This window comes from Lampris incognitus, chromosome 14, assembly GCF_029633865.1.
Source record: "Lampris incognitus isolate fLamInc1 chromosome 14, fLamInc1.hap2, whole genome shotgun sequence".
NCBI classification, from domain to species: Eukaryota; Metazoa; Chordata; class Actinopteri; order Lampriformes; family Lampridae; genus Lampris; species Lampris incognitus.
This window is the reverse complement of record NC_079224.1, coordinates 8,323,093-8,343,328: the sequence shown is the minus strand read 5'-3', so window position 1 is coordinate 8,343,328 and position 20,236 is coordinate 8,323,093. Positions and strand designations below refer to the sequence as shown.

At 46.1% G+C, this 20,236-nt stretch overlaps 1 protein-coding gene across 1 annotated transcript; it reads left to right on the top strand.

Moving 5' to 3' along the window:
• Positions 1-1,997: 1,997 nt before the first annotated feature.
• Positions 1,998-16,988, top strand: irf4a (interferon regulatory factor 4a). The gene is made up of 9 exons (XM_056293755.1): positions 1,998-2,075; positions 2,281-2,537; positions 2,721-2,907; positions 3,752-3,837; positions 4,278-4,458; positions 13,310-13,396; positions 13,774-14,166; positions 16,513-16,625; positions 16,836-16,988. The coding sequence occupies exons 1-9, from the start codon at positions 2,039-2,041 to the stop codon at positions 16,986-16,988; spliced, it is 1,494 nt and encodes a 497-aa protein (XP_056149730.1). The 5' UTR covers positions 1,998-2,038.
• Positions 16,989-20,236: the final 3,248 nt, after the last annotated feature.

Sequence of the window (20,236 nt, the reverse complement as noted above, 5' to 3'; positions counted from 1 at the left end):
AGAGGATAAATATCTGAGTGTCATCAGCAGCCAGTCAGACTAGCTTGGTCTAGTCAGAAAGGCACGAAGTGAGGAAGCCTCTTGGACGAGAGGCGAAACGTCTTCACGGATATATACCAAGTCCAGTTGTACTCGATTCACCTCCTTTGGAGAACCATGACCCGGATGAACGAGAACATTCACAGACAATCCCCATTGTGAGATCTGGGGTACTGTTGCAGACAGCAGGGCGGTGCACATCGATGGCCACTAGGGGGCAGCCATACTGTCAAGCAACATTTACTAACTGAAGTCAATCTTTCCCTCAGAGAATCTTTGGTTTATCACGTCCCATCCATCCATCCTCCAACCCGCTTATCCTGCTCTCAGGGTCGCGGGGATGCTGGAGCCTATCCCAGCAGTCACTGGGCGGCAGGCGGGGAGACACCCTGGACAGGCCGCCAGGCCATCACAGTGCACACACACACACACACACACTTTTGATGCGGATCATAGTCTGGAAAACTGTTCCATCCTTCACCGTTGACTGCATCGCTCGCCGGGTGTCATGAGGGGGTTTTGTATCCCCCAAAACAGCCCCATTTGCACCCCATCTATCCGTGGCACGGATTCAGTTAAAGTGGACCTGGGTTATCACATGTCCATTTTTTTAAAGCTATTTTTTTAGACGTGGTTCAGAAAAGGATGGGAACAGGTGGAAAGACACGCGCTTTGTGTGCTACAGTAAGTAGCCTGTTTGAAAACAAAACAATCAAAAAATAGAAAACATAAGACGGAAAACATAATCAGATAACAAAGAAAACATAACCCTCCGGGCAGCTAGACAAACAAGGCGGAAACAGGCAGCCAAGAAATACAACCTGGATCCGGTGCCAACATGATTGATAAACGCACCATTAAATGCCACAACATAATGCCCTCTTATAAGACGCCGATTTGTTCCATTTATGTTGTTTTATTGTGTTTACTCTGTGTATTGTCTAGAGCAGTGGTTCTCAACGTTTTTGGGGTCCTGGACCCCCTGCGTATTTTTGATCTACCCTGAGGACCCCTCCACCTGATCTTGGGGGAGGGGGGTTGCAATTTGATAGAAACAGTAGAAACTGCATTTTAAATTGCATTACAGCATTTATTCACTCTTTGGGGCAAAAATAAGAGCTTTCAGTTGTAACTTAGATATAGTTAACAAAACAGAATTCTTATGCAGTAACTTTCAGATATATGTAACAAAACAGAATAGGTATTCAGTAACTTTCAGATATATGTAACAAAACAGAATATGTATTCAGTAACTTTCAGATATATGTAACAAAAGAGAATTTTTATGCAGTAACTTTCAGATATATGTAACAACACAGAATATGTATTCAGTAACTTTCAGATATATGTAACAAAACAGAATATGTATTCAGTAACTTTCAGATATATGTAACAAAAGAGAATTTTTATGCAGTAACTTTTAACAATGCAAACGGGAGCGAGATCTCTTATTAAAATACAATAAATTACACTTGTGAAACAGATGTAATTAGGGAAAAAAGTCCTGTCACCCTTTATAGTTTAGGTAGATAAAGGTCTCAGTCACATTTGAGTAAAATAATCCTATTTCTATAAATGCCATAGGATCTTTTTTTTTTAAAAGATATTTTAATTTCACGGACCCCTTGCAAGTACACCACGGACCACTAGGGGCCCGCTGACCCCCGGTTGAGAAACACTGCTCTAGGGTTTGTCTTTGTTATGGACCCTGAGTCTGCAATAAAGTTTGGAATTGAACTGAACAATCACAAAATATTAAATGGTGAATATGTTTGTTTTCCCCATATCTATGTATGGGATACATGTTTTGTTTTGGGGGGGGGGTGCAAAATTTGGCACCACGTTCCCACAACAGGCCAACTGAAGGCGCGTAACAGCTCTACAGAAGTCGGGCGCGCTGTGCGCAGCATCTCACTTCGGTGCCACAGAGGCTCCTCCTATAAACAGTCCCGACACACCGACAGTTGACAGCATTTAACACCGCCACACCGACAGTTTTATGACAGATTTCCTCAGAGGACCGCACTCGACCAAAGGTAAGGGGGGAGCAGCTCGACAAATAAGGCGGAAACGGGCTGTCAAGAAATACAACCTTGACCCGACGCCAAGATGATAAACGCACCATTGGGCGCCATGCAAATGCGCAGGTTTCTTGTTGTTTTCCAAAATTATGCTTATCGGCACGTGTGAGTGTGACTATTTTTTTTAAGGAATTTTTGTTTTTTTGTTTTTTTATCGCAGTTGATTGCAAGTTGCAGCTCCCGCAGCGTCCCGTCGTCTTCGGGTTTGCGTTGGCCCAGATGAACCCGGAGGAGGACAGCAGCCTGTCGCTCAGCTGCGGCAACGGCAAACTCCGACAGTGGCTCGTCGACCAGATCAACAGCAGGGGGTACCCCGGCTTGGTCTGGGAAAACGGCGAGAAGACCGTCTTCAGGATCCCGTGGAAGCACGCGGGCAAGCAAGACTACAACAGGGAGGAAGATGCTGCGCTCTTCAAGGTGAGACCATCCGGGGAGACGCGCTCCTCTCTCTCTCTCTCGCTCTCGCTCTCGCTCTCTCTCGCTTCGTGGCGCGGCACGGCCGAGGAAACGAAGCGGTCGACGAGATGGGCTGAACCCGTTTTCCCCCCTCATGTGTTGAGAAACGTAAACTGATCTGTTTGGCGCCGCCGTCTCTTGCAGGCCTGGGCGATGTTCAAGGGGAAATACAAGGAAGGTGTGGACAAGCCAGACCCCCCTACGTGGAAGACCAGACTACGATGTGCCCTCAATAAAAGCAATGACTTTGACGAGTTGGTGGACAGAAGCCAGTTGGACATCTCCGAACCCTACAAAGTGTACAGAATCATACCAGAGGGCGCAAAAAAAGGCAAGCGTGTTTCGTGATTGGCCATGCGACGTGCCCCCCCCCCCAAAAAAAACCCCAGTGTTTTTGAGTGTAAATGATGAAGTAGGTTGAGTCCAATAAAAAAGGTCAGTATATTTATGATTTTTTTGTATCTTAGCAGCGTCCTCTCATCCCCCGCCTAGAAATGGTTTATGTCTCCCACCTGTTGCACGGTGAACTCTTAGTTCAAGCTCGCTTTTTTTCCCCTAGAGGCAACCACGCATGCATGACATGCATGGCCAGCGTTGCATTTGATTCTGATGAGGCAGGAAGCGCAAAGGAAGCCAAAGAATGCACCAAGAAGGCCTGAGTGCTTTTTTTAGAGGGCTTCGGTTACCAAGTGCCGAGTGCTCTTCAACATCACCAGACAGCCCCCAGCCTCGCGTGACCCGAGCCTTCACCTCCGTTTAGCACTTTTGTCACGCGCCGGTCAGCAGCACGTTCGGCCTTGAGTCGAAGAGGTTCTCTCCAGAAAACTGCTTGAGATTAACTCGCCCCAAGTGTCATCAGCGAGATGCAAATTAGGCGGTCGTGGGGGTTGTAAACGGCGAGACTTGCAGACTTGCAGACTGAGCCCGTGTTGGTCTCGCGCCGACGGTGAACTTGAGGTGTATGGGATAGTAGTGGGCCTGTGGTGAACTCTTGCCCCCCACAATTGACTCCGCTGACTGAAGAAGGGTCGGTGTGATACAGGGGGGGGGGGTCTTAAAACCGGAAGTGGTCATTTGCTACCAAACGTTGGAACATTTAGTTGAACTGAGCGTGGTTATGTCTGGTCCTCCTCCTATTCTGGTCTTTAGACTCACGGCCCCTTTGCTTCCTACAGGGATCAAGATGGTCAACATAGAGGACACGATATTACACGTCAACTCTCTCAGTTGCTTTTCTCCCTACTCGTCTCTGCACAACCAGGTGAGACTCTTCTGTTCCACCGTTTCACAGATCGCTTAATTAAATTTAATGAAAAATGTTCTGGCACAGGATACAACTCCTCTACACCAGACTCGACGAGTCAAAACAAACAAGCACACAAAAGAACCACAACACAGTAGTTAAAATCACAACAATCTCACAAATAATCACAAGTCACATAAATACGATACAGTCTCACAAATAACCAGTCACGCAACACTCATAATTACCACAACTCGGCTTTATAATTGTATGAAAAGTGCTTTTGTTGGCCAAAACGTATCTAATTTATTTCTCAAAAGAGCTAACTGTGAAGGAACTGCACCACATCCTCTGGAAGTTCGTCACAAAACAACAAAATAGGGGTTTTGCCACCACCGTCGGTACGGCGTGGCATTTGGGAATGCTGCTGTGTGAGCGTGCCCTTGTTGCTTGCCCAGGTACCGGGCTACATGGTGTCCCAGGACAAGCGGGAGTGGCGGGACTACAGCCAGGCCGAACAGCAGCAGCCCCCCCTCCTCCCTCCTCCTCCTCCTCCGCACCACCACGCCGGAGAGCTGCAGTACGGCCACTTCCCGTCGCCGCTCAGCCGGACCTGGCACGGCCTGCACGCGGAGAACGGTAAGGCGGCCCTGCACCGCGACGCACGAGCGGCGAGGGGTTATTACAGCTCGACTCGGTCTGATTCATATGTTTATTTTGTATAATTATGAACATATGTCAGTCATAATCTCATAAATGGTGAGATTACATGGACAGTATATACTGTTCACTCTGCTTCTCATTTCTCAAACACAACCGCCCCCCCCCACACACACACACTCACACACACACACACACACCAGCCCCAGCTCCAGGGCAAAATTGTTAGAGGGGCATTGTGAATAATGGGGGGGGGGGGCGAGAGATATTAACACGGAAAATTACCAATCTGACCACTGTCAAAGGCACCATATTGTAGACAAATAAAGGCGTGCAATCTAATTGGTACAAAACATCGCAACTCGTTCCAAACGTATACATCGTAGTACAACCGCTTCCCGTGCAGAAAAGGTATAGACCCTGTAGCCATCAGTCCACATCCACTACGGCGAGTTGAATCTCTGGATGACGTCATCTTTCCGCTCATTGCAAAATCTTGCTGTCAAGTCCGTTTCAAAGGACAACTGTACCGACTGCGCCTTCCGTTCATGCCTTTTGTCTGTACAGACGTTTTTCAACGCTTAGAACGGATTTCGACACATGGCAGTTGATGCGCTAAGGTGAGTGCATGCTTGAATGCCATAACAACACTCGGCATTGCTTGCAAAGCAGTGTGCGAAGAATCCGGGAGATGGTCCAGTTATCATCACTGCTTGTGTTTCCTCTTAGAAATTGGCGCGCAACCTCAAACTCGGATTCTAGAGCATCAGTTCCAGATAAAGCCAAGATTGGCTGTACCTGCGTGGCATCCAGAAAATAGTCCCTACATGGGTCAAGTGCTGATATAGCTTTGGTCAGTTCACCGTTCCTCGCACGGAAACAACCTCGTCAGTTCATTATCTTGACGCTCCTCATCATCAATTTCTCTCTGCCCAACTCAACCACGAAGCCCTGTAGATGTTTGTTCTGCATCCTTCTCCGTTTTTGCGGCCTTTCAGCATCGCGCGCGTGGCACTGTTCCAGAATGGTGGTGAACTCACTCTCACAGCGACGTTTTGCCACACATTCTGCCGCACTTCGAATGAGTCCCAAGACCAGACAGAAGATCGGTGTTCTCTGCTTGTAAGAGTTCGTTGATTAAGCAACGAAAGTATTTTTTTTGCAGCATTCGTGCAATGAACTCAAAAGCTGCGGTCAGTAATGGCCTTAATCGAACCCGTTGCCCCAATGCGCAAATCTGCTCCGTATTTGTAGCTGCTGTCAATTTGAGTCAATAAGGAACAAATTTACTCATAGGATCGGAGTACAGCGGTTACTGTGGCCAAATGTCCTGTCCAACGCTGTTCTAGAAGTCGCTTCAGTTTTTCACCTTTGACGTGAACTGCTACAGTGGGTTCCCTAAGAAACCTGTACAGTGTGCCACATACCGCCAGAAAATGTTCGATTTCTTTTGCATGTGACATAGCGTTGGTGACTATTAAATGTAGCTGGTGGTTGTAACAGTGGACGTACGGTATCTCTCTGTCCAATTTGTCCTGCAGAACCTGCTGCACACCACCGTGCTTTCCTGACATCACCGGCGCACCGTCATAGACTTGGCTAATTATCTTGGATGGACCGAGTCCAACTCTCTGTAACTCAGACAGGATGTGTTCGCTAGCGTCTGTGCACCACAAGTCTCTGCACTGGCTATGGTCAACAGCCGTTCCCTCACCTCATATTTATCTGCTACAAATCGCAGAAAAATGGAAGTATTCTTAATCCTAGTCGGGTCCCGTCCGCTTTATTAGTAGACCAGGACTCACCAATTTCATCTACAATTCTCTCCGTCAGTACATCACTCATTATGCGAATCAGCTCATTTTATATGGTGTGAAATATATTGTAACGTGCATGGATAAGTAGACACGCTGGCCGCTGGCTGGCGGGTCTGACGCTTTAGTCGAGCGGTTAGCGATGTGTCCTGCGGTGCGGGCGATACGAGTTCGGTTCCCGGCCGCGGCAGTTCCTGTAGTTGCATTGTCCCCCGAATTCGCTACAATATTGTGTATTTTCGGTTATCATCATCAACATTTTCTGTAATTCTGGATCTTTCCTTAGAGCGTATTCAAATAAAGAGAGAAACGGGCCACAACTGTCCTCCTCTCGCGACTGAAACGGGTCTTTGCTCCCCTGAAAAGCTAACCGATTTGACGCTAGAGATTCTATCATATCAACGACAGCAGAGAGATAATAACGACTTCTCGCTAACTGCTCTGTGTTGACCATTGTCGACACCTCTTTGCCAGCGTTTGCTCGTCTCTCCCTCTTTTCATCTTGTCATATTCTCTGTTGACATATATGAAATAAGTGTGCTCTCAACTGTAGAAGTACATTTATATTTTTGTATTAACGCAGGCAAACTTGAGTACATACGGGTACTGTATGATGGGCAATGATAACAGCCAATGAAATGCGCTGAGAGTGACACGTGGTCTGTGCGAATATGACTGTGCGTCTGTCAATAAAGTTTCTCTTTCTACGTTGATTCCGCTAAGAGAAGAACTGACGCCCCACTGTGTATTTATTCCTCCATAAAGTTAGCATTTATTTCGGTCTAGCGCTGCGTATACACACCAGAATCGCTGAACAATTCAACTCTGACAACAGGTTATGGGCCCAGAGTTACCCAGAGATCGTTATCAAGCGATTTGCCACCGAGAGAAATATCGTAACGTACCGCGTGTGTGGGTTAGCATGCTAGCACCACGAGTAGAAGGGTCGCCGAGTCAAACAGCAGGGGAGAAAGACCCCGGATGGAAAGATCGAGCAACCGTTGGTCTCGACTCGTCTTTGACGGAGATGAAAATAACTGTGGGAGACGACATTTTTGGGCCATGTTCGATTACAAGGGCTAAAGGACACTATTTTAAACAAGCCTACCGACGATGATGGACGGGCAGCAGATGGAGCGAGAAATGCCGAGGTCTGTGCGGAGCTAATCCGGTTTCTGGATGATAAAAGTTTGTCGCTGGTAATGCGGGAAGCAGCGGGCGATGGGCGGGAAGCGCTGAACATGCTGAGAGGCTATTATGCAGGTAAAGGGAAGCCGCAGATAATTAGCCTGTATACGGAACTGACGTCACTTCAGAAGTGGAGCAGTGAGAGTGTGACTGAACACCTTATCCGCGCAGAGACAGCCAGCACCGCCTTGAGAAACGCTGGTGAGACCCTGAGTGATGGGCTGTTGGTAGCAATGATCTTGAAGGGACTACCAGAAGCATTCAAACCGTTCGCTATTCATGTCACGCAAAGTGACGTGACAAGGCCTTTTGCCCAATTCAAAACGAAAATACGGAGCTATGAGGACACTGAGAAAATGCGCGCAACAGCATCCGACGACATCGTCATGAAGGCGCGAGTGCAGCCGAGTGTGAGACCCGCTCTGGCGAGGGCTGGTGATCGAGGAGCCGAGAGTGCGGACATACGTAGTGTGCTTCAGATGTGGCCTGAAAGGACACAAAGCCAGAGCATGTCAACGCAAGCAGTGGTGTAGTCAGTGCAAAAGCACCACACATCGAGACGCAACCTGCAGACGGAGACAGTGGCGGGACGACGCGCGACAAGTGTCAGAGGAGGCGAGCAACAAGGCGGATGCATTCCTGACGAGCGACGGGGACGCGGAGATCCAGCCAGGGCGCGGTGTCAAGATGAGAGGTCTGATGGGGGACACGGGAGCAACTTCACATATCATCACGGATATAGCAAAGTTCAAGAAATTCGACAGGTTCCAGGCCGAGACACACTGCGTGGAATTGGCTGATGGCACAAGGAGCAACGGAACAGCAAAGCGCAGAGGAGACGCGGAGGTGTGCTTGATCGACAGCAGAGGGCGACGCCACAACACGACGCTGAGACAGGCGTTGTACATCCCCTCATACCCGCAGGACATCTTTTCTGTGAAAGCAGCTACTGCCAGCGGAACGACCGTAATCTTCGGGAAAGGAAAGGACGTTCTAAGAGACAGAGACGGTACACAATTCCGCATTCATGAGCACAACAGACTATACTACTTGCACACAGTAAATGATGAATGTGATGACCAATGTAAAGCGTGTTTTGATATACAGGCATGGCATGAGATTCTAGGGCACTGTAATTACGATGATGTTCAGAAATTACAAAATGTTGTTGATAGTATGACAATCAAGGGCAAAGTAGACAAACCTATCCTACATTGCGAAGTGTGCACTCAGGGAAAATGTATCCAAACTATGAATAAGGAGCCTGATGTGAGAGCCAAAGCAGCTCTAGAGTTGGTACACAGAGATCTAGAGGGACCAATAGACCCAGAGACGGGTATAGGTTTGCGTTATCATTCACTGATGATTATTCCAGTGCAGTGTTCATGTACTTTCTAAAAAATAAGAATGACACGGTGCAAGCAACAGAGAAGTTTCTAGCTGACACAGCCCCATACGGGAAAATTAAATGTATCAGATCTGACAATGGTACAGAATTCATAGGAAAGAATTACCAGGCACTGCTCAGCAGAAATGCAATTAGGCATGAGACCTCAACATAATACTCACCACACCAGAATGGCACAGCTGAGCGAAACTGGCGAACCCTGTTTGACATGGCAAGGTGTATGCTAATAGAGAGCGAGTTGCCAAAAGTGTTATGGACCTATTCAGTGCAGACAGCAGCTGTAGTGGGGAACAGATGCTTCTGCAATTGCACAAAACAGACGCCTTACTTAATGTTGACAGGAAAACGGCCTAACATTTCTAGGATGCAAAAGTTTGGGTCAGTGTGTTATGCCTATAAGCATGGCAAGAGAAAACTAGACTCGAGGTGTGAGAAAGGAATCTGTCGGGTACGTGACAGTAATGTAATGAAATGAATAGCCCAGCCTACATGGTCTATTATCCTGACAATGGGAAAGTGCAGAAGCACAGACTGGTTAAGTTTGTGACAAAAACGATTGCAGAGCAGCAGACACATACTAACATGATGCCTGATGACAATGACTTCGAGGTGCAGAATAGGGCTAGCAAGACCAGGCAAAATACTGACGTGAGTCCAGGATGTGCTCAGAGCCAGGTCCTAGTAACTAGGCCTGAGGTGAACAGCCAAACACAGATGGGCAAGCCCAGCCACGAGCCTACACGATACCCTTCTAGAGTGAGGAAGAAACCAGGTTATTTAAGTGAATATGTATCTGATGAGGAGAGTGACGATCAGGTACTGACAAACATAGATTACTGTTACAGACTGATGTGTAATGTACCCCTAACATTCAGGGAAGCAGTAACCTCAACTAACTCAAAGGCATGGATCAATGCAATGGATGACGAAATGCAATCGCTCAGAGAAAATGACACATTTACCCTGACCAACTTACCTGAGGGTAAGAATGCAGTGGGGGGTAGATGGGTATATGCGATTAAGAACGATGTTGATGGATCTGACAAATACACGACACAGTATGTAGCTAAGGGATACAGTCAAAAGATGGGTGTAGACTATGAGGAGACATTTTCTCCTACTGCTAACTTGACCAGTATCCGAGTGTTGATGCAGAAAGCAGCGCAGGAAAACCTGATTTTACATCAGATGGATGTCAAAATTGCCTACCTACATGCACCAATAGATTGCGAGATTTTCATGGAACAACCAGAGGGTTACGAGGTGAAATCTAGTACAAATGAAAAGTTGGTGTATAAGCTAGGAAAGTCATTATATGGGTTAAAACAGTCAGGCAGGAACTGGAACAAAATGTTGCATAGTATCTGAGCGAAAATTAGTTTTTGCAAAATCCAGTTGATCATTGTGTTTACACAAGGGAAACAGAAAATGAGAAAGCAATAATTATAATATGGGTTGATCTGCCAGTGATGAAAATACACCGAAGGTTGTAAAGGAGATGCTCACAGCAAAATTCAAGATGGAAGACTTGGGTAAATTGAAACCTTTTCTTAGTATCGATTTTGACCAGTGTGATAAATGTGTGAAAATGTCACAGAAGAGGTATGTGGAAAAAATGCTAGAAAGGTTTGACATGCAAGATTGTAAACCTAGAGCAACACCATGTGAACAAAAACTGAAGTACAATAATGATGCAGAAATGGTGAGTGATGCCAGAAAATACAGAGATAATAGGTAGCCTAATCTATCTGACTACATGTACGAGACCCGATCTAAGTTTTGTAGTAAGTAAACTGTCACAGTACTTAACTGAGCCAACAGAAGAACAATGGATTACTGTAAAAGATGTACTGAGATATCTGAAAGGCACAACTGACAAAGAGTTGTGTTACAGGAAATGTGACGATGAGAAACTGTGGCTACAAGCGTACAGTGATGCAGATTGGGCGGCTGATGTAACTGACAGATGCAGCACAACTGGTTATTGTATAAGCCTAAATGAAAATTGTCCTTTGGTTTCATGGAAAACCAGAAAGCAGCCCACTGTTGCACTGTCCACTTGTGAGGCAGAGTATATGGCGTTAGCTGCAACTACACAAGAGTGTATGTACCTAGTACTAGAAGGTATTGACAGACGTCAGTATGCACCACCTAAGGTCTAATGAGGATAACCAAGGTGCAATAGCGTTGGCAAAGAATCCTGTAAGCAGACAGAGATGTAAGCACGTTGACATAAAGTATCACTTTGTAAGGTCAACTGTGACTGATAGAAAAATAAGTCTGGAGTATTGCCCAATAGACCAGATGGTAGATGTGATGACGAAACCCGCAACAAAAATTAAGTTGATTAAGTTTGCAAAGTTTATGTTTGGAGAGTAACCATGCAAGTGAAAGGTTGCATGATGCGAAGTAGAAAACCTTATGATGTTTTGAGTTAAGAAGATGAACAACATGAGAGCAAGTGGGGGTGTTGACATATATGAAATAAGTGTGCTCTCAGTTGTAGAAGTAAATCTATATTTTTGTATTAACACATAAGCAAACTTGAGTACATATGAGTACTTTATGATGGACTGTGATAACAGCCAATGAAATACGCTGAGATTGACATATGGTCTGTGCGTATATAACAGTGTGCATCTGTCAGTAAAGTTTCTCTTTCTACGTTGATTCCGGTAAGAGAAGAACTGACGCCTCACTGTGTTTATTCCTCCGTAAAGTTAATATTTATTTCGGTCTAGCACTGGGTATGCACGCCAGAATCACTGAACAATTCAATTCTGACAACATTCTCGACGTGTTCTTTCGATGCAGCATGTTTGTTCAGGCCTCTGTCTTTCTCGATCGCATGCTGCCAGTGAGATAATCCCATTTTGGTGAACACCGAGTCAACTCCAAACAAGCGACAAGCGAAACAAAATGCTGCGTCAGCTTTAACGCTGTATTCCAGCCACTCCCTGGGGTTATACCGCTAGACCGTTTCTGACCCTTAAACACACGAACTGGAATTTGCTCAAGGTGGGCTGGCAACTCGGTATCACACCAAAGCATGTAATACTCCCGCCGGTCCAAAGTGTCAGTGTCACGGTTTGCCTCGCCCAGGCGTGAAAAGTACACGCGTGTATGAAGGTGCAGTGCCAGCAGGGGGCGATGATTAAGAGGTGAAGGCAGGTTAGGGTTAGGGGAGGGATTTTGGAAAATGCTGTATGCTTCTTTTCCTCCGCGGGGAGTTGCTGGCATTGAGTTAATCATCGCCCCCTGCTGGCACTGCACCTTCATATACGCGTGTACTTACGCGTGGCCGTTGCTCCCCCCTCCATGCCTCTGCTACTTCGGAAGCGGTTCCCCGTTGCTCCTCGCTCTGTGGACTAGCTTCAGTAACTCCAGGTTCGGTTCCCTCTCCTCCTTCTTCGTTTCAAACATTTTGAGTTGGTAATTTACTTTTGTCTACCTTGAAGGATCTTCGTATATCTGTTTCGACTTTTCATCAATTCGCGCGCAGCGAAAACAGTGTACCGACTGAGCATACCTTACCCTACTGAAGCTCGCGAGACACCTGCTGACGCAACAGGTGAAGGAAATGTGCAAAACAGATATGATTTGGATTGCATAGCCGCCTAACATAAAAAATTAATCTTTCCTAAATTGAATTTAAAATGATAATTTGGTAAACAGCGCACCAACATGAAATAATGCAACGACGACGTTGATTTACTTAGAGGATTTAAACATCTTGAAATAATTTGGGTGGGTGAGTGGGGGGAGGGGCACTGAATGTTGCTTCGGGGGGCTAAGCCTAACTACAGCGCCCCCTGGAGCCGGGCCTGACACACACACACACACACACACACACACACACACACACACACACACACACACACACACACACACACACACACACACACACGAGATTGAGTAAAAATAAACATTAATTCCACCTAATTTATTAGTACTAGCCCAGGACTCCTAAACAACTACAAACCATACTGAAGATGCTGCCAGGGACTGGATGACAGGTCGCTCCATTGGTTCACTGTCAGTGACAGCTTGGTTGCATCCAATATAAGCAGTTGTTCATTTTTAAATTCAATATGGGGTCTTTACTCAGAAGAAAAAGACAAATATCTCCATGCCATGATGGGTATAGTATAGTATAGTCAAGCCAAGTCAAGTCAAGTGTAGTATAGTATAGCACAGTCAAGTATAGTATTGTATAGTCATGTATAGTATAGTCAAGTGTAGTATAGCATAGTATCATATAGTATATTCTAGTATAGTATTGTATAGTATAATATAGTATAGTGCAGTCACGTATAGTATAGTTATGGTCCTTACCCTCAGATGTAATTGGTGATTGGATATAAAAGTAACATGGGGAATATGATCTTCTATGGTATTCATGTAGGTTCTTCCCCCCCAGGTTTCCAGGTCACTGCATCCTTCTATACATACTCCTCAGAGTCCCAACCAGCCTTATTTGCAATGGACCACAACAATGCCATATCTGGTAAAGACATAGCTCCAACACAGAAAAAATACACACACACATTCAGACCTACCCTAATACAAGCTTAATGAGTTGTTTTAGTTTTCAATTTGTTTTTCAAAACTAGAAACGAGAAAGTACAGCCACATTGACGTTGTAAATTTACTTCCCTTTTCTTGAAAGTTAAGTCAACAAAGTCATCGTCCTGTTATAAATACATCTGCCACACGAGCATATGAAAGGTTCTTATGATGATAAGAGAACTGAATGACTGAGGAGGACCTCAGCACGCTTAAGAGTATCACAGATCCAAGCGTCTTTTTATAAAATTGAAAACATGACCATTTGTTTTCTTATACACCTTGTCTTTCTGATAAAGGCTTATCTCTCTCTTTCAGACTTCAGCCTCCATGTTTCCCTTTTCTACAGAGAGTCCTTGGTGAAGGAGGTCACCACCTCTAGTCTGGATGGTTGTTGCATTACCTCCTCTTCCTCCTCCTCTCCTTCATCGTCCTCCTCCTCCCCGTGCCAGGAGGAACGGCTGTATGGGGCAGAAATCATCCTCTTCCCGTGCCCTTACCCAGAGTCTCAGAGGCAGGGCGCCGAGAACCTTCCCAACATCCTGGAGAAGGGCGTGCTTCTGTGGATGGCTCCTGATGGGCTGTACGCTAAGCGCCTGTGCCAGGGACGAGTGTACTGGGAAGGACCGCTGGCACCCTATACGGACAAACCCAACAAACTGGACAAAGACAAGACGTGCAAGCTGTTTGACACTCAGCAGTTCCTAATTGGTAAGTGGTAGTATATATTAATGCTCACACAAAAAATTAACAGGCCAATTTACTCTTTAAATCTTATATTTCTTAGAAATAAAGTGAAGACAACACTGACGACTAATGGAGATCGTTTCTAGTCAAAATCAACCTCTTAGGACGTCTGGGTGTTGTGGCGGTCTATTCCGTTGCCTTTCCAACATGGGGATCGCCGGTTCGAATCCCCGTGTTACCTATGGCTTGGTCGGGCGTCCCTACAGACACAATTGGCCGTGTTTGTAGGTGGGAAGCTGGATGTGGGTATGTAATGTGCTCTGATCACTGCACTAGCGCCTCCTCTGGTCGGTCGGGGCGCCTGTTCAGGGGGGAGGGGGAACTGGGGGGGGCGGAATAGTGTGATCCTCCCACGCGCTACTTTCCCCTGGCGAAACTCCTCACTGTCAGGTAAAAAGAAGCGGCTGGTGACTCCATGTGTGTCGCAGGAGGCATGAGGAGTCACCAGCTCTCCCCGGATCGGCAGAGGGGGTGGCGCAGCGACCGGAATAAAGGGTAATTGGCAGAATGCAATTGGGGAGAAAAAGGGGGAAAATACAAAACATACAATAAAAGAAAAAAAATCAACCAAGTAGGGCAGAAAATGGGCTTTTCACAACTTCAAATCAAATGTAAACAACATTTTTTTATAAGAATATATTTTGTTTTTAACACTGAAGAATCAATCTTGAAGATTTCAATTGTTATTTTTCGGTACACACTTTCCGGGAGTAATTTCTAAACAGCAAACTACTTTGTCCACCACAACGTTTGTTCAGCTTATCTCATCCTAACCCTACGAAGACACACACTTTTGTCATTGTACATACATACAATGACTTGACCCTGCATTTAACCCATCCTGTTGTACAGGAGCAGTGGGCAGCTGCAGCACTCGGGGACCAACTCCAGTTCTATCCATTGGCTTGCTCAGGGGCACAGACAGGAGTATTAACCCTAACATGCATGTTTTTTGATGGTGGGAGGAAACCGGAGCACCCGGAGGAAACCCACACAGACACTGGGAGAACATGCAAACTCCACACAGAAAGGACCTGGGACGGCCTGGGGTTCGAACCCAGCACCTTCTTGCTGTGAGGCAACAGTGCTAACCACTGGGACACCGTGTCACCCTATCCCACCCTAACCCACCCTGACTCTATTCCACCCTAACCCTAAACCACCCTGACTCTATGTCACCCTAACCCTAAACCACCCTGACTCTATCCCACCCTGACTCTATGTCACCCTAACCCACCCTGACTCTATTCCACCCAAACCCCAACCCACCCTAACTCAGCCTGACTCTATCCCACCCTAACACACCCTGACTAACCCTAACCTACCCTGACTCTATCCCTAACCCACCCTAACCCTAACTCAGCCTGACTCTATCCCACCCAAACCAACTCTGACTATATCCCACGCTAACCTACCCTGACTCTATCCCACCCTAACCCTAACCACTGCTGGGTGATATAAAATATGTCACTCCCTGACTTCCTGTGGGGTGCTTGGCCTTTTTGATGGGCATGTTGCCACAGACATGTTTGCATTTCTCCGTATTACTGCAAATGCCGGGGCTTTCACCAGGAAATTAAAATCTGCATTGTGTCACCTCGTTTTACGCAAGATAGTTACATCACAAGCATTAATTAAATGAAATCTTCAGGATTGTTACTTTAAAGACACAATCAGCAAGATCCTTGTTGAATTTACTGACACCCATGGTGATATGTTGTAATTGCAGTTGTGTTTGAACCCTAATCCCAAAAATGCATTCAACATGAAACAGATTGGGCAGTGCTGTTGCGCCACTACCTTGCCCGCCACGAAAATAAATAAATAAATATAAAGGTTGACAGCTATTGATGTCGTAGGATCTCTTGGTAAAGTCTCCTCTCTATGCTTGGTCTACCATATCTGCTTGTTAGCCAAAATAACTTCAAAGAAGACAGACGGTGGGCAAATCCCTGTTAGCGTCTACATCACCTCACTCATAAACGGTAAAGAAGAAGCCTTTCATATTCTCAGCATCGAGGACCAGCGGGCCGGGGGACTCCCCACCCACCTCCTGTGGTCTACCAACCAGTGGAGGCTGATAAGCGAGGCCTTGGCGACACTGACAGGCTCCGAAATCTGATTGTTCGTTATCGAGGATGCAAGAGTCTTCGCTTCATGGTGTCACATGCACATTCAATGAATGTTCCCTCTCACCTTTTAAAGGTCAATGAGAAAGAGCATTGTGTTGATGAGCTAAGTCTGGATTTTTCTTAATCTATTCTTTCGAGATGCTATCCCTTCATCTGCTCGTTCTCTTTCTCCCTCCAGAGCTACAGGACTCTGTCCATCATGGCTGTCGCATACCAAGGCACCAGGTGGTACTGTGTTTTGGAGATGAGTACCCTGACCCACAGCGCCAAAGGAAGATGATTACAGCGCAGGTATAACAAAACAAGGACTGTGGGTTCGAAATTGTGATTTGATTATTCTGGAAATTGTATGGAGCAGCGATGTTTGTTTCAGCGAGAGGTCTAGATAAAATAACCAGTCCTCATCTGAGCCTGTTTAGCCTCTTCCCCGGAGACAGGCTTTTTGAATGTGATTCAGAGGCGGCGAACCCATGTCATACACAGAAATTATTTCAATTTCAGGTGGAGCCCGTGTTCGCCAAAAAGCTGGTGCACCACTACCATCTTCAGAGCACTGGCCACTACCTGCAGGGTTACGATCACATCCAGGAGCCCAACGGCGCCCCGTTAGGCAACTACCCTACCCAGAAACCCCTGCAGCACATTCAGGAGTGACACACACGTGCGCGCGCGCACACACACACACACACACACACACACACACACACACACACACACACACACACACACACGAATGTGGCCACACATCCGTTGTGAAAGAAATATAGAAGCACCACTTTATTTTGTATTTTTGTATACAATGTCTCGGAGATTATGTTTTCTAAATAAATTAAGTGTGAAGGTCCTGGCTGGCTACTGTCAGTTTAACTGTGTCAATGAGATGTGTCCTGTGATTGTGCATGTGATAGTTGCTACATAAGTACACCGTGACTGTGTACAAAATACACAAGTTAGATATTGAAAAAAGAACCCGTGCAGTAATGATAAAGAGGATGCAGTTTCTGTTCTTCATGGCTCGAGCAGCAGGGGCAGCTTTATCACTGTAAGGTGTGTGTGTGTGTTTCTTTTTCCTGTTAGATCTTTGGGTATTGATGGGAAATTGCTCAGAGCTCACAGGTAGAGACCATAAAAAAAACCCCGTTATTGCGGTATAGGGCTGACGGTAGAACTTTCGATGGGACTTAGGGGTGGAATGGGGGAAGACCCTGCTGCATCTACACCACCTTATTTGTGTCACTCACTCCTATGTGTGTGAGCGTATGCTGTACATCAAGGCGTTTGAGCGACGGTGGAGGAGCACAACTTGCTCTGGCTTGCACGCGCTATTGTGATAGTGTAAAGGATGCGGTTTAGGGGTGGGTGGTGGTGGGGGGGGTATGAGGCCAATGTGAACTGACAGGCCACTTAGACAGGAAGTGGAGAACACAGGTGCAGAGGAAGAAATGGCCCCTGAGAGAAACTCAAATGTGAAAAGTGGTAGCACGGAGAGAAGTATGAATGAACGGTGTGTTTATTTCATTTTTTTGTTAAAAGTTTTCTCCCACTTCAGTGTTTTGCCGTTGGAGCAGCAAAAGTGCACCTACCACCACTTTTGCAAAACAAAGCAACCAAAAACAGCATTTGGCAAAAAAAAAAAAAAAACCAACACATTTTAGAGAGATGTGATAAGGATCAATTCATAGCAAACTTGAAAGTTTTATCAGAGCCTGAGGGTATTCTTTGACAGCTCAAAATTATAGCGATCTTTATCCCCTGAAATGTTTGACGTGTGACGATGTTTAAAATGAAGACTAGCTGGCCAGTTATTGACCCCCTAGTCTGCTTCGAGTCCCAGCAGTGCAGCTCTGTGTTATTCATGAGTGACATGCGAGAGAAAGCGATGTTATCGCCCGTGTGGCGGTGCAGTGGAGGAAGCTGTTATCACAGATTGTTTCCCCCTTGGCTGTGTGGGGTACTGCAGGACACACCTCCAGCAGTCTTGTTCTGTTCTCTCTGGTGGTGCGCCGAGGCACCGTCTCTCACGCAATTCCTCGCCTCCCCTTCTCTAACACAAAGTCACACCAAAGACAAGAAAACCGACGGTCAGTATTGGTATGTTAGTGCAAACTAGGCAAATGTACAGTGGTGCTTGAACGTTTGTGAAGCCTTTAGAATTTTCTATATTTCTGCATAAATGTGACCTAAAACATCATCAGATTTTCCCACAAGTCCTAAAAGTAGATAGAGAACCCAATTAAACAAATGAGACAAAAATATTATACTTGGTCATTTATTTATTGAGGAAAATGATCCAATATTACATACCTGTGAGTGGTAAAAGTATGTGAACCTCTAGGATCAGCAGTTAACTTGAAGGTGAAATTAGAGTCGGGTGTTTTCAATCAATGGGATAACAATCAGGTGTGAGTGGGCGCCCTGTTTTATTTAAAGAACAGGGATCTATCAATGTCTGATCTTCACAACACATGTTTGTGGAAGTGTGTCATGGCAAGAACACAGGAGATTTCTGAGAACCGCAGAAAAAGCGTTGTTGATGCTCATCAGGCTGGAAAAGTTTACAAAACCATTTCTCAAGAGTTTGGACTTCACCAATCCACAGTCAGACAGATTGTGTACATCCATCCATCCATTTTCCGAACCGCTTATCCTGCTCTCAGGGTCGCGGGGATGCCGGAGCCTATCCCAGCATTCATTGGGCGGTAGGCGGGGAGACACCCTGGACAGGCCGCCAGACTATCACACAGGGCCGACATACACACACAAATCCACACACATTCGTACCTATAGGGACAATTTAGTATGGCTAATTCACCTGACCTACATGTCTTTGGACTGTGGGAGGAAACCGGAGTCCCCGGGGGAAACCGACGCAGACACGGGGAGAACATGTAAACTCCACACAGGATGACCCAGGACAACCCCCAAGGTTGGACTACCCCGGGGCTCAAACCCAGGACCTTCTTACTGTGAGGCGACTGTGCCAACCCCACTGCCCCACCATGCTGCCCAGATTTTGTACAAATGGAGGAAATTCAAGACCATTGTTACCCTCCTGAGGAGTGGTCGCCCATCAAAGATCACTCCAAGAGCCAGGCGTGTAATAGTCGGCCAGGTCACAAAGGAACCCAGGGTAACTTCTAAGCAACTAAAGGTCTCCCTCACATTGACTAATGTTAATGAGTCCACCATCAGAACACTGAACAACAATGGTGTGCATGGCAGGGTTGCAAGGAGAACGCCACTGCTCTCCAAAAAGAACATTGCTGCCCGTCTGCAGTTTGCTAAAGATCATGTGGACAAGCCAGAAGGCTATTGGAAAAATAATTTGTGGACGGATGAGACCAAAATACAACGTTTTGGTTGTAATTGAGAAGCGTTACATTTGGAGAAAGGAAAACAGTATTCCAGCTTAAGAACCTTATCCCATCTGTGAAACATGGTGGTGGTAGTATCATGGTTTGGGCCTGTTTTGCTGCATCTGGGACAGGATGGCTTGCCATCATTGATGGGACAATGAATTCTGAATTATACCAGCGAATTCTTAAGAAAAATGTCAGGACATCCGTGAACTGAATCTCAAAAGAATGTGAGTCATGCAGCAAGACAACAACCCTAAGCACACAAGTCATTCTACCAAAGAATGGTTAAAGAAGAATAAAGTTAATGTTTTGGAATGGCCAAGTCAAAGTGCTGACCTTAATCCAATCCGATAACGACGGGCGTGGCCATAACATCGATACACAAAAGAGCCACGCATATCTATGGTGCTGTTAGCAACGGGCGTTGGTAAACATCGGATCACAAAGAGCCACGCATATCAATAGCTCTGACAACGACTCCTAGAGGATAAATTCTGAGTCTCATCACCAGCCAGTCAGACTAGCTTGGTCTAGTCAGAAAGG

Coding starts and splice junctions, on each gene's coding strand:
- irf4a (XM_056293755.1), top strand. CDS start 2,039: ATGACAGATTTCCTCAGAGGACCGCACTCGACCAAAG. Junction 2,908..3,751: donor ACCAGAGGGCGCAAAAAAAG/GCAAGCGTGTTT, acceptor TGCTTCCTACAG/GGATCAAGATGGTCAACATA. Junction 16,626..16,835: donor GGAAGATGATTACAGCGCAG/GTATAACAAAAC, acceptor TTTCAATTTCAG/GTGGAGCCCGTGTTCGCCAA.